This window comes from Triturus cristatus, chromosome 7 (genome assembly GCF_964204655.1).
Source record: "Triturus cristatus chromosome 7, aTriCri1.1, whole genome shotgun sequence".
Classification (NCBI taxonomy): Eukaryota; Metazoa; Chordata; class Amphibia; order Caudata; family Salamandridae; genus Triturus; species Triturus cristatus.
The window spans coordinates 7,270,823-7,286,347 of record NC_140590.1 but is presented as its reverse complement, the minus strand read 5'-3'; the positions used below and the strand labels follow the sequence as shown (position 1 = coordinate 7,286,347).

At 47.2% G+C, this 15,525-nt stretch overlaps 1 protein-coding gene across 2 annotated transcripts in view; it reads right to left on the bottom strand.

Moving 5' to 3' along the window:
* Positions 1 to 7,123: 7,123 nt before the first annotated feature.
* LOC146808676 (uncharacterized) overlaps positions 7,124 to 15,525 on the bottom strand; it is an 86,727-nt gene continuing 78,325 nt past the window's right edge. For both annotated transcript variants that reach the window (XR_014965481.1, XM_085614212.1), the window contains exon 4: positions 7,124 to 7,340. Coding sequence is in view for 1 of the 2 variants with exons in the window: in XM_085614212.1 (XP_085470338.1) it covers positions 7,133 to 7,340 (208 nt within the window). In the remaining variant the exon portion in view is untranslated. The remainder of the gene's footprint in view (positions 7,341 to 15,525) is intronic.

The following is a 15,525-nucleotide window of genomic DNA, read 5'->3' as shown; positions in this document are numbered from 1 at the left end:
GCCAAGCAATCACTGTCCTGACTCCTGCATGAACAACTTTCTGCATCACTGTATGGCTGACAACACAACACAGGTCACTCATGCATACATGTGCAGGCAGGGAAACCTGTGGCATTAGGTACACACACCTTCCCCCTGGAGACAGCATGTTATGCAGTGCATGACCCAACCCCACACTCTCAGGCACATAGTGCATAATTCCAACTACATGTTTGCCCCCCCCTGCCCTCCCCCCACTGTTGAGGACTTACCAAGACATTTGGGGCACCATATAGCCTTAGGTACTGTGTGAGCACCTCACCCACCAGGACCTCCAGCTCCTCGCTCGTGAAGGGACTGGCACGGATCTTCTCTGTCCTTGCCATCACTGTGAACATGAGACAACAGCAGCGGAATTAGGTGGTGAGGGGTCTCTGGCAGTAGTCCCTGGAGGCAGCATCAGGTGAGGGGTCTCTGGCAGCAGTCCCTGAAGGCAGCAGCAGGTGAGGGTTCTCAGGCAGCAGTCCCTGAAGGCAGCAGCAGGTGAGGGGTCTCAGGCAGCAGTCCCCTGAGGCAGCAGCAGGTGAGGGGTCTCTGGCAGCAGTCCCTGGAGGCAGCATCAGGTGAGGGGTCTCTGGCAGCAGTCTCTGGAGGCAGCAGTAGGTGAGGGGTCTCAGGCAGCAGTCCCTGGAGGCAGCAGCAGGTGAGGGGTCTCAGGCAGCAGTCCCTGGAGGCAGCAGCAGGTGAGGGGTCTCAGGCAGCAGACTGTGGGGGCATTGGAAATGTGAGGCTCACTCCCACATATATAGCCCCCTGGGGTCGTTTCAAAGGTGCCACGCTGCAGCAATTGGTGGTCCAGGTCTGCCTCTTTCAAATGCATTCAATGACCGCCCCCGCGGTGGCGCAGCACGCCTACCGTGATCTCCAAAATTGCATCATGCCACAGCAATCAAGGTTCCCATTGGCTGTAAGGGCATGCTCCATGGTGGTGACACACCGCTGGGGCCCGGTGTGCGCCACCGCGATGGTGCATCTTTCAAATGCATCCAATAACCGCCTCCGCGGTGGCAGAGCACGCCTACCACGATTTTCAAAATGTCATCATGTCACCGCAATCAAGGTTCCCATTGGCTGTAAGGGCATGCTCCATGGCGGTGACACACCGCAGGGGCCAGGCAGGCCCTACCATGATTTGGGTGGCAGAGCAGGCCAACCGTCATTTGGCAATACATGGATATGTATCACTACCGCACTTGTGTATATGGGGATTGCTGGTGACACACCGCTGGGGCCAGGCGGTGGCTACCACGATTTGGGTGCCATACATTCACATGAGGCACCGCGATTTGGGTGGCGGAGCATGCCAACCGCCATTTGGGCATGTCTCCATGCCTATCACTACCGCACTTGTATATATGGGGAGTGCTGGTGACACACCGCTGGGGCCAGGCGGTAGCTACCGCGATTTCGGTGCCATACATTCACATGAGGCACCGCGATTTGGGTGGCATAAAATGGCCATCTGGCGAACATCAACAGTGCACAGTGGCCACATGGTAAATGGCACATTATTGTGCACACAATGCCAATGTTCCATTTACTCCACTGGCGACTACACATGCCATGTTTGTGTATGTGATTTCATTGATTGGCATGTACTCCCAACATGTCACTTGTGATATTGATGGTCGTGTAGGCAGGACAGTGTTGTTCTGAACCCTACAATGTGTACATATGTCAATGTGTTGAAGTGCTATGACACTCACAGCAATGTTTGCCTCAATGAATGATGTTCTTTTTTGCATGTCCTCTCATGTCTGATCATGCACACAATCGTCATTTCTGCTCAGACTGTGGTCATTGTGTGGTGGATGTGTGCCAGGTTCAAATGACGCATGAAGGTGTGTCAGGTACAGCAGCTAGGTATGAGACAGCGGGGTTGATTTGTTACACATATGCTGGATTCTATACTCCCAGGCGTGCCCATGGTAATTGTGGTCATATCCCTATGTGCATTCACATTGATCGAGGTGGTGTTTGAGGGACTTGCTTTGTGTAAGTTTACATGTGTGCCATTTGTGTAGCTGAAGGTGTCCCTTACATGTAAGCTGGTCTGTAACTCAATTTTGATGACAGTCATTGTTGGCGTTGTGTCATCCAGAATGTGAGATGCTGTGCCCATCTCATGATGTATTGCATTGACATGTGTCCACTTTCATCTCAACTAGGAGGAGACCAAATCTGCTTCGTCACTTGACAGTGCTGGAAGACATGGAGGATGAGGCGATCATCTGGAAATACCGTCTGGATAGGGCCACCCTAAAGACCCTTTGTGATATGTTGGAGCCCCACCTGCAGCCTCGCAGAATATATCCAACAGCTTTCACCTCTACTTATAAGGTGATGGCAGCCCTGCATTTTTTTGCCACTGGATTGTTCCAGCAGACAGTGGCCAACGCTGGTGGGATGTCACAACCAATGTTCAGCAAGGTGCTGCCTGATGTACTGTCCGCCATGATGGTCTACAAGGACAGATATATCCATTTCCCCAGGGGTCCTGAATTGGCAGCTGTGAAGGGAAATTTCTATCCCCTCGGACACATCCCCCATGTTGTTGGTGCCATTGATTGCACCCATGTTGGGCTTGTGCCACCATAGACACGTGAGCACATCTACAGGAATCGTAAACATTACCATTCCATAAATGTGCAAGTGGTGTGCCTGACAGATATGATCATCTCCCACGTATGTGCCAAATTCCCAGGCTCAGCCCATGACTCCTACATCCTGCGGAACAGCATTGTGCCCCAGCTGATGGCTAATCTGCTTCCCGAGTGTGCATGGATTGTGGGTGAGTATGCCTAGTCATATGGTGTGCTGGGTGTGTGACTTGCTGCCCTCTGCCTCCGTGACATAGCAATGTTTATTTGTGTTTATCACACCTAGGTGACTCTGCATATCCCAACGGTCCCTGGTTGATGAGCCCACTGCGGAATCCCAGGTCCCCGGCTGAAGTCCACAACAATAATGCCCATGGGAGGACACGTCATGTGGTGGAGCATACTTTTGGTCTGTTGAAGTCACGTTTCCGCTGCCTGGACAAGACCGGAGGTGCACTAATGTACTCACCCGGGAAGGTGTGTCAGATTGTAGTGGCATGATGCATGATCCACAACCTAGCCATTCGCAAGGAGATTCCCCTGCTCCTGGATGATGGTGAGGACCCAAGGCCCCCGCCTGCAAACTAAGGCTTGGCGTAGTTCGCGTAGCCGCGCTTCGCGAAGCTTCGCGAAGCTTCGCGAAGCTTCGCGAAGATGTCATTGCACTACGCGACCTTCGCGAAGCTTCGCGAGCTTGCGTAGTTGCTTGTGGCAACCTGTTCGCGATGGCTTTTTCTTGTTCGCGAGCACGGTAAGCATGTTCGGGGAGCTGTTTGCATGCTCGGGGGATATATCTCGCGATCTTACCCATGCGGTCGCCAATGGGCGCGGCCATCTTGTTTTTCTATTGTCCCGCCCGCTCGCGATGCCTTATTTCCTGTTCCGGGTCGCGGATAGCGTGTTCGCGATGTGCATTGACGTGTTCGGGAGCGCATTTTACTTGTTCGCGATGAATAGTACATGTTCGCAAGAAATATCGCGCAAACTTACCCACGCGGTCGCGCATGGGCGCGGCCATCTTGTTTTTCACTCTATGCTATGGTTTTGGGCCTACTTTTGTATCCTCCCTTTATCTTTGCCATCCTTTGTCTTTAAAACATTTTGTCTGACTTTTTTTTAATTATTATCTATCTCTCTTTGCCTAAGTTTATATTTTCCATTTTATTTCTACTTTTACTGTGTTTTTGTTACTTTTATAAAGTTCTTTCTATCTTCTTCCCCCTAACTTTTTTTTCCCCTTCTAACTTTTCTTTTCCGCCTCCCACCCACCCCAGAGCCATGGCCAAGGGCACAGCAAGTCCCAGTGGCAAGGGCAAGGGACCTGCAGGAGCACAGAAGGCCTGCCTGCCTTGCGGCAGAATGCGTCCTGCAGGGGTGCAGGCCCGGCAACTATTTGGGTAGGAGGAGGTGGCCGCCCTTGTTTTTTTTATCCAGCGCCACCTCCCCTTGACCTTGGCAGCAGGCGGCAGGCCCGGCTCCGGCTACGCTACCCAGGAGCGGCACCGTCGGTGGGCGAAGGTGCGCCGGGCCGTGTTCCGGTGCTCTGGGGTCCGGCGCACCCACAACCAACTAGCCCACCGGTGGTCCGACATCCTGGACCGGGAGCAGGACCTGTTGGACCTGCTAGGTGTCGAGGTCGTTTGGCTTGGTGAGTAACTTATTGTGTATATTAAATTTGATGAACAACAAGATTACTGCTGCGTGCCAGGCGTTGCGGGTAAATTAAGTTCCAAAAAGCAAAATGTTCTTTGATTTAAGGACCCAGGTGCTCGGTGGTACTCTTACTTGTTTGCAACTTAGTTTGCGCTAGCTTGTGCTGATGCTGATTATATAAGATTTTATTTTACAGAACTGAAGTTAGGTAATGCGATTTGTTAGAGAGACTCTAGTCCTTCCATTGTCCTACTGTGACATAGTGGTGGATGGATATTGGATACTAGGTTTAGTTTGTTAGTATTAGTTAATAATTGTTTTTATGCGGTCTGCGTGATGCCTCCTCTGTCACTGAGTGCTGCTTACCCCAGTCCTCCGTCGAACGTTTTGTACTTTGTTTAGTGAGTGGTAGGCTTAGCATGGTCAGTCAGTAGCAGAACTAGATCAGAATCATGCAACCAACCCACAATTAGTTGTATCTATGTATGCACTAATGTATGCATGTGTCCTCCATCTCATCTATGCATTTGATGGCTGAAAAAAAATGGAAATGCAGACTTAGGTGCCGATTACGATCCGGTAAAAAAATTCCCCGTACGACTCGTATCCGGTCTTTTTACCGTACGAATCGTACAAGTGCCGTACAAACTGCCAATTACGATTCGCATGGGAAAAAGTCCATACGAATCGCATTGGGAATTATTCCCCACACGTCCTCGGGTCGGAAAATGTGTCCGACACGTCCACGGATGATTTACCGTACAAATGTGAAAAGTGAAGTCCGACCGCGGAATTACGATCCATCCCGTGCGTCCGATGTTACAACCGTATGGAAAAAACACCATCCGCACCGAACTCCCATAGCAACCATGGAGACATGTGCCCGCATACGCGCCGAACACCCCCCCAGCCCCCGTATGTACGCGCCGACCCCCCCCAGCCCCCGTATGTTCGAGTCGTACCCCCGTGTATGTACACCCGTGTACGTGTCGAACCCCCCGTGTATGTACACCCGTGTACGTGTCGAACCCCCCCGTGTATGTACACCCGTGTATGTTCGAGTCGTACCCCCACCCGTGTATGTACACCCGTGTACGTGTCGTACCCCCCGTGTATGTACACCCGTGTACGTGTCGAACCCCCCGTGTATGTACACCCGTGTACGTTCGAGTCGTACCCCCACCCGTGTATGTACACCCGTGTCGTACCCCTGTGTATGTACACCCGTGTATGTGTCGAACGCACCGTACATACACGGGTGGGGGTACGACTCGAACGTACACGGGTGTACATACACGGGGGGGTACGACTCGAACGTACGGGGGCTGGGGGGGGTACGGCGCGTACCGTGCCACCTACTCTGGTCGTTTCGCGCCGTACTTCGCTTCTCTGGCACTTTTTGGGTGCCGTGAAAATATTGCCGTCCGGACTGCTGTCGGTTCGAATCGTAATTCCTGGGTCGTGAAACGCTGCCTGAAAGCGTCCCGACGTCACGTCGCAGCATTCCCGGATCACATTCGTATGTATATTTTCGTCGGTCGGTGTTTTTTACGATTCGTACGGAAATGGTGTTTCCGTGCGAATCGTAATTCCATGTTTGTAAAGTTTTACAACCGGGTACGAGTCGGACGGAGAAAACGCTCCGACCGACGGTTCGTACCCGGTTTTTAACGGATCGTAATCAGCACCCTAGTGAACAATTGGCCCGTCTGGAATAGGTGGTGTAGGTCAGGTGGTACTTACTAGGCTTCGTTAGTATTTGTAATCAGAATGATTATGGAACACTGGAGTGTTCATAAATAACTAAGTAGACAATCCGTGAATGCAGGAAGAAGCCAGTAGTCGATCCATCTGATTAGATAGGTCAATTTTATTGCAATTGTTGTTTCCTAGAATGTTGTTTGACTTATTTTTCCAAATGATTTATTATTATTTCTTTCACAGCACTCCTTAATGTTTGTCTCTTTCTTTATTATATTTTACATGATCATCAGCACCACCCAGGGGCAAGAAGACGGGGTCGGAGTCGGCGGGGGAACCACAGGAGGACCGCTCCTCTACCGAGGCTCCTGCTGCTGGCCCCAGTAAGTCCTCCAGTGGTTATATTGACATTTATATTTCCGTAACTTTTACTGCTTTTTTTTTTTCCGAACTATAAATTATGGTTCCACTTTCTAATTCTATTTTTACAAAAGCTTACTTCTTTGACCTTGACTATCTGTTTACAAATTCTGTTTATCCCTGCCTCTAACTAAGTTGCTTCTAACTGCCTCTGCTATGACTCTCTGTACTGCTACTACTACTACTATTATATTACTCTGTCTGTAGCGAAGCTTGCACAGTTGCCCACTCTTTATAGAAGGTTTTCTTTGGAATAATAAAACTCTGATTGACCAATAGCTCTAGCCACTGTATCCTGTCCTTTGGTTTGTCCTCTTCAAGTCTTCTCAATGTTGAGGCTTTGACACAAACAAAATGGCCAACCAGATATTTGACTAGTATTTTTGATCGGATAGTACATGATACTACTATTGTCTAGTGATTCTGCAGAGCCACATACAGAACTATGCACAACAAAATAGGATGTTGCTGATGGGAGGTTGGACCTTACTGATCACACCCCAGTCTGAAGAACCCAGGATCCCCTGACCGACTAGCTATAGTGTCTCACATTAGGGTCCCACTCCCGAACCCCCCCACGAAGATACAAAATGTTGATGATGACTGAAACAGACAACCCAGAACATAATAATACCATTTTGCACACCAAATACCACAGAGTCTATGTGTAAGTTCAAAAGGTTTATTTGAAACAAATATCAAACTCGGTACATCAAAATTTATTTTACTACAGCCATAGTCAATAAGCCAGCAAAAAGCCTAACATTAAAACAGTAAACATTTACAAGTGCATGACAACAAGAACAAGAGCCAAGATCTTTCGAATTCTGGAAGATCCCGCACCGTAGAACGTAGAAATACTGGTTACATAATCTTGCATCATTACATGTTCTGTAAATCTCTGGTTTGTAGAAGGGAATCAACAGCCTATTATATGAGAAAAATGCTGCGAGTTAGCCGTTAGATAGTATACTGGTGAATGGAAGCGTTTTGCAGTCATGGCAAAAATTGTAACATGTATGTGATGGCTAAGCAATATGAACTAAACAAACTCAATAAGTGTGTTTTTTTCCAACCTCGTCACTTGTACGCAACAGCCAAGTGGCCTCAAAGGCATCTACTCTCCTGCACATCTCACTAAGCTTGCAGGTATAATTAAATATGCGCCAAAAGAGTAGTAGTCGACATGATGAATCTAAAAGGGTTACACATGGCTCAGGCTAACTTTCAAAAGAGTAGAGTAGGAGTAGATGACCCTAGGAAGTGGAACCATATCACCACTAGTGTCTGTCTACTGACTGTACATACTGTCTAGTGCTGATGTATGTTGTATTAACTTTTTTTTCAATGTTCCAATTGAACAACACTTTAAATAGGGGGAGGTTTCCAGGCATCTAAAAATTTGTGATGTTTTTTTCTAGGCACACTACCATCCACCAGTGCCGTCGGGGCCAGCGATGCGGCCATTCCGGAGGGGGAAGGCGAACTGGCGGCACCTGCAGGCGAGACAGGGGGGGATGCAGCAGCAGTGGCCGGCGGCGGTAAGTTATATTCATTAATTCTTGACATTACTAGATGGAAATGTGTTCACTATTTCACTGTACTGTGTGACTTATTATTATACAACGGTTGAAGAAGACACCCTTTACTTGGCATTAGCAGCGTGAGTAGAGTAACCAATGGCCTCTTCGATTTGACTCCAAAATCAGCTGTGAAGGTTTTATGGAGAAGACAAACTCAGATCAGATAGCTGTACTATGGCTCTAACTAAATTAAAGGAGGCGTTAAACAAAACTGATAGAGATCAGTCTCAGATCCAATCTCTGAGACATCAATATCGACGGGCACGTAAGCAAAGAACCAAAGACTTAAAAGAGAAACTTTGGAATGATTTACACTCTAGTGCCGTCTCCAATAACAGTGTCGCCTTTTGGAGAACTGTTAAAACCCCTCACCTACAAGATAAAGACGGCCCAAAGATAGAAGTTGTAATAGAGGAAGATATCTGGGTGTCTCATTTTTCCAAGATCTTTAATAATACAGCTACACCGGCAGGGACACAATTGCTACTTCCAACAGTTGTATATCCAATTTCCCTGTACTTCGATATTTCCGAAGTTATAGTGGCCTTGGAAGCGAGCAAAAGTGGGAAAGCCCCAGGCCCAGATGGGGTTCCAGTGGATCTTTTTAAATTTAATTTAGATCTCTGGTCCCCCATTCTTACGAGAGTATGTACTGCATCAGTGAAGTTGGGTCTGTTAAAATCCTGGACAAAATCGATTATGGTCCCCATTTTTAAAAAGGGTGATCGTCAAGACGTGAAATGCTACCGTCCGATCTCCTTATTAGACTCTTTGGGAAAGGTTGTTGGCAGAGTCGTGCTTGAGCGACTCCGGAACTGGGCTGAAGAGGGAGATATCGTTTCAGATCTTCAATTTGGTTTTCGGGAGGGCTTCGGAACCGTAGAGCAGGCTCTTAATCTCAGTTTGATAGTGGCCAAATATCTCCAAGCAAAGAAAGACACAGTTTACATGGTTTATGTGGACCTGTCCGCTGCGTTCGATTGCGTCTCGCACGCAAAACTTTGGACGATCTTGGCCCACACGGGAGTGGACCCCCCTATTTTAGACTTTTTAAGAGAACTGTATTCAAACGCAACAGCAAGGGTCCATTTTGGCACAAGGGGGGAGTTGACAGCACCATTTGCAGTAGAGCGTGGAGTCAGGCAGGGATGTGTCCTGGCTCCCTTCCTCTTCTCTCTGTACACAAACGGACTAGAGGAGGAGATGTTGAGGGGGGCGCAGGACCTACCACGAGTAAAACAACGCCTGATTCCCGCCCTGCTCTATGCAGATGACGCTGTCATTTTGGCACGCACGCCGCGAGAACTGCAAAGATCCCTGAACAGATATCTCAATTTCATGGGCGGGTTGGATCTACAAGTAAACGCTAAAAAAACGTTCATCATGGTAGCAGGTAGCGGGAAAAAACGCTTAAAGAATATTTACCTTAAAGATCAAAAATTGGAGCTAACCACTCAGTACTGCTACCTGGGTATCATGATTGATGAAAAACTTAATTGGAGACCAGCAGTAGAGGCCAGATGTCATCTTCTCAAAAGAGCAATAACTTCCTTGAGGAGTTTTTCTCAGAGACTGGGGAAAAGACCCCCAGTGGAATTATTAAGAATATATATAGCCAAATGTCAGGCCATTGCACTACATGGGGCGGGACTCTGGGGACATGCAGATGTTAGTGCCCTACAGGTGGCTGAAAACACCTTTCTTAGATTCCTCTTAGCAACACCGCGTAGTACTTCGATTTACGCTTCCCATTTAGAAATCGGAATCCCTTATTTAGAGGATCTACTAAAGATTCAACCACTATTGCTTTGGCGGCTCATATGGATCTCTGATAAAAACATTTCAACTCAGGAAATTGTGGCAGATTCAATGATCCTTGACCAATCAGCAAAAATCAAATGGCTTCGATACATCAGAAATTTCTTCAATGATCTTGGATTGGAGAAATATTATTTTGAACCTAAAAATATTATCGAAGTATCAAAGCGATCACTGAAACAACTGGCTCTGCCACATCTAGAATCACTGAGGCTGACATCTGAGTGGTCAAAACCCTCGGTTCTCCATGCCAATATGACCCAGCTCACGTTTTTAATTCAGCCCTATCTTACATTACAGATTAGTACCTATGACAGAATGTTATTAACAAGATTCAGACTAGATCTTTTCCACAGATTAGTAGCATTCCCAGACAGAAAAAATTGGGATTCAATTCTCTCTACTTGTCCTTGTGATGAGAAATCAATACAGTCAAACTTACACACAATACTGTTCTGTAAATTCCATCACTCACACAGGAGGGTTTGGCTACTTCCCTTATTAAAGCAGTGGGGACTTAGACAATGTCGTCCAGCCATGTTACGTCTTCAACTGCTAGAATCTGAACTGTTCTGTTATCGTGTCCTCAATTTTTTAAAATGTATTGTAAAACATAGGAAAAATCTGTAAAAAAATATGTTAGGTGTCTTCCCAAATACACTATTGAAATCATAAGAATTGCTTTCTGTAAAACACTTGACTTTGGATTTGTGTAAATTTTATTTTTGCTATGATTATCATTTTTATTGTATATTTGTATTTTTTCGTGAAATGTACCTTTTATGGTTTTACAATTTGTAAAAACCGAATAAAGAAGTTTATATATAAAAAAAAAAAAAATGTGATGGCTAAGCAATATGAACTAAACAAACTCAATAAGTGTGTTTTTTCCAACCTCGTCACTTGTACGCAACAGCCAAGTGGCCTCAAAGGCATCTACTCTCCTGCAAATCTCACTAAGCTTGCAGGTATAATTAAATATGCGCCAAAAGAGTAGTAGTCGACATGATGAATCTAAAAGGGTTACACATGGCTCAGGCTAACTTTCAAAAGAGTAGAGTAGGAGTAGATGACCCTAGGAAGTGGAACCATATCACCACTAGTGTCTGTCTACTGACTGTACATACTGTCTAGTGCTGATGTATGTTGTATTAACTTTTTTTTCAATGTTCCAAGTGAACAACACGTTAAATAGGGGGAGGTTTCCAGGCATCTAAAAATTTGTGATGTTTTTTTCTAGGCACACTACCATCCACCAGTGCCGTTGGGGCCAGCGATGCGGCCATTCCGGAGGGGGCAGGCGAACTGGCGGCACCTGCAGGCGAGACAGGGGGGGATGCAGCAGCAGTGGCCGGCGGCGGTAAGTTATATTCATTAATTCTTGACATTACTAGATGGAAATGTGTTCACTATTTCACTGTACTGTGTGACTTATTATTATACAACGGTTGAAGAAGACACCCTTTACTTAGTATTAGCAGCGTGAGTAGAGTAACCAATGGCCTCTTCGATTTGACTCCAAAATCAGCTGTGAAGGTTTTATGGAGAAGACAAACTCAGATCAGATGACCTTGATGGATGTGTTGAACAAAGAGGGAAAGAACTAAAGGGTGGAAGGACGGGCGAGATAAATAATATGACTGACTGGCAGAGAAGGATATGTTGTTGGAAGCATGCATAGGTGGCTGATAGTGATAGTAATCAGATCAGATGCATGGGTTGTTGAAGGATGGGTGGAAGGTGAAAGAATGCCTGCCTGGGTGGGCGACAAAGTATGGGTGGATAGTGCTAGATAGCAAAAACCAGCGTTGTTTCGTTCAAATTCAATCTCAAAGCCAAGGCAAGCAAGGAAGGAGCGGAAGCATGGGTGTTTGTTGGGGAAACCAACTATGAGAGATATAAAAAAGAAGGATAAACGTTTACTTGAATGGATGTATTCCTGGATGTCCTATAGACAGTATAGGATTGGAAAGTGTCACTGGAGATTCTTACTTTGAAGAAAATGTAAAAGAAACTGCGCGACATGAGCAAAGCCTAGGGGAATATAGGTAGTATTTTCCGAATATAGTACACTTGCAGTAGTTTGCAAGCACGTCATATATATTTATATATATATACATTATCAAGCGGAAGCCCCTTCCTCCCACTCTGGGGACCACTCCCTACCTATTATTAATGTACTATTTTCGCTTATGGCAGCCAGCCTGCAAAGGGTGGCCTATCTGTTGTTTATGGTTATTGGTTACACAATCAATGAAAGCAAAGTACCCTCTGCAGTAGCGGTTGGTGGGGGTAGTGTTTGCGGGCGGTGACATGGGGAGGGGACGGGTGGGTGGCACTGGCGAGTAAACTGTGTATTACGGAAAAATACAGGTAATCAACATAAAAATGTAACAGAGTATGGCCAGTGCCAACGGCGTAAGGCGTCATACAAAAGGAATATGCTACTTACCAGTATGCATCTGTTCTTGGCATGTAGAGCTGCAGAGTTGTACACTTAGCATAGGTCGCCATCTGGTGTTGGGCCCGGATGTTTGCAGTTTGTTTTTCTTCTTGGACCGTCTTTGGAAGTCACGAGTTTGGTGACTCCTCCTTCGGTCCGTACTGCGCATGGGCTTCGGCTCCATCCTGAGATTGTTTTTCGCCAACAGGGAAATGATGGAGCGTAGTAATAACAGTGAGAAACCCATGTGTGTTGTATCTAAATAAGATGGACTGGAACGGATACAGGTAGCCGGGGAGGCGGGTGGGCGTGTACAACTCTGCAGCTCTACATGCCAAGAACAGATGCATACTGGTAAGTAGCATATTCCGTTCGAGGCATATGAGCTGCAGATTGTACACTTAGCATAGATTATATAGCAGTACCCAACCTTAGCGGCGACCACCGGTATCCGTTGCAGCTGTTTGAAAGAGTGTTTTTAGTACAGCCTGGCCCACCCTAGCTTGCTGCTGGGAATGCACATCTACACAGTAGTGTTTTGTGAATGTGTGCGGTGTAGACCATGTGGCTGCCTTGCATATGTCATCTAAGGGTATATTCCCTAGAAAAGCCATAGAAGCCCCTAACTTTCTTGTAGAGTGGGCTTTAGGGGGAACAGATAATGTTCTCTTTGCCTTCTGATAGCAAATTTGTATGCATTTTACAATCCACCTAGCTATCCCTGATTTTGAGATGGGGTTGCCTTTATGTGGTGGAGAAAAGGAAACGAACAACTGTTTGGTCTTCCTGAAGGGTTGCGTTCTTTGTATGTAATATAGCAACGCTCTTTTCACATCTAGTGTGTGTAAGGCCCTTTCCGCAACAGATTGGGGTTGCGAAAAGAAGACAGGTAATTCCACTGATTGATTGAGGTGGAAGGGGGTAATGACTTTGGGCAGGAACTTCGGATTAGTTCGAAGTATGACCTTGCTGTGATGCATTTGTATGTAAGGTTCCTGTATGGTGAACGCTTGTATTTCACCAACCCTTCTAAGGGAAGTGATAGCTACAAGGAAAGCTGTTTTCCAGGTGAGAAATTGTAGCTCACATTTGTGCATTGGTTCGAAGGGCGGACCCATTAGTCGTGTAAGGACCAAATTTAGATTCCATACAGGGGAGGGTGGTGCCCTGGGAGGAATTACTCGTTTGAGGCCTTCCATGAAGGCTTTAATAGCGGGCACTCTGAAGAGTGACAAATGCTGTCTGTTTTGTAGATAGGCAGCGATCGCTGCTAGGTGTAGGCGTATGGATGAATACGCCAGGTTACACCTGTGAAGATGGAGCAGATAGCATATGATGTGTTGTATGGATGCATCTAGAGGGTTGATTGTATTGTTACGGCAGTACATTACAAATCTTTTCCACTTTGCGGCATAGCATGCTCTAGTGGTAGGACGTCTGGCTTCCATGATGATGTTCATGCAATCAGGGGGAAGGTTAAGGTACCCGAATTCTAAGATTTCAGGAGCCAGATCGCCAGGTTGAGCTGAGCTGGGTCCGGGTGCCTGATTTCTCCATGGTTCTGGGTTAGGAGGCATGGGGAAAGGTGCAGTTTTTGATGTGGTACCACTGATAGTTGTAGTAGCGTGGTGTACCACGGCTGTCTGGCCCACGTCGGAGCTACCAGAATGAGTGTGAGGGAGTGCTGTTGTAGTTTCCTGACCACTAATGGAATTAGTGGGAGAGGTGGAAAGGCGTATGCAAATCTGCCTGACCAGTTCATCCATATCGCATTGCCCTTGGACAATGGGTGTGGGTATCTGGCGGCGAAGCTTGGGCATTTTTTGTTTTCGTGGGTGGCGAAGAGGTCTATTTGAGGATGCCCCCACTGTCGGAAGAATGGGTGAAGAACTTGTGGATGCAGTTCCCATTGGTGTAGTTGTTGAGTCTGTCTGCTGAGCAGATCTGCTATGGTGTTTTGTACGCCTGGAACATGTTGTGCCAGGAGAAAAATGTTTTGGGGAATTGCCCATCTCCATATGCTCTGGGCTAAGCGGGAGAGCTGGGGAGAGTGTGTCCCCCCCTGTTTCTGTATATAATACATCGCAGTCATGTTGTCTGTGCGAATGAGGACTGCTTTGCCTGAAATCTGCTTTTGGAAAGATTTTAGGGCTAGAAAGATCGCTAAAAGCTCCAGATGGTTGATGTGGAGCGTTTTTTGCTGTGGCGTCCATAGACCTTGCATTGTGAGGTGTAAGAGGTGCGCTCCCCAGCCGGAGAGCGATGCGTCCGCTGTTAGAGTCACTTGGGGAACCGGGTCCAGGAACGGCCGTCCCTTGGAAAGGTTTGTGGTGTTCCACCACTGCAGAGAGTGATGTGTGCGGCCGTCCACCAACACCAGATCCGTCAGCTGACCCTGGGCCTGGTTCCACTGTTGTGCTAGGCACTCCTGAAGTGGACGCATGTGGAGTCTTGCATGGGGCACTATGAAGATGCAAGACGCCATCATCCCTATGAGCTTCATAAACACTCTTGCTGGTAGAGAGTGTTGAGGAAGGAATATTTTGCGTAAGGCTAGAATGCTTGTGATTCTGGCTGAGTTTGGATAGGCAATACCTTTTGAGGTGTCTATGGTGGCCCCGAGATATTGCTTTGTGTGAGATGGTATGAGGTGGGACTTTTGGTAGTTCACCGTGAAGCCTAGCTGATGAAGCAGTTGGATGGTGCTGTTTGTATGTTGCACGCATTGGTGGTAGGACGCGGCTTTTATGAGCCAGTCGTCTAAGTAAGGGAAGACGTGAACATGTTGACGTCTGAGGTGTGCTGCTACTACTGCTAGGCATTTGGTAAACACCCGTGGTGCAGTGGTGACCCTGAAGGGGAGAACCTTGAATTGGTAATGTTGCCCGTCCACCACGAACCTGAGGTATTTTCTGTGAGAGGGGTGTATTGGAATGTGAAAGTACGCGTCTTTCAGATCCAGTGTTGTGAGAAAGTCTCCCTGGCAGAGGAGTGGGAGGACTTGTTGTAAGGTGACCATGTGAAAGTGGTCTGAATGTATGTAGGCATTTAGAGGCCGGAGATCCAGAATGGGTCTGAGGGTCTCGTCTTTCTTTGGGATTAAGAAATATAGGGAGTAGACCCCTAGATTTCGTTGATTGTCGGGTACCTGCTCTATGGCGTGTTTCTGGAGGAGCGAGAGTACCTCTTGTTTGAGCAGTGTGGAATGCTCTTGGGACATTGGACGGTGCCTTGGTGGGATATTGGGTGGGGTAGATGTTAGCTCGAG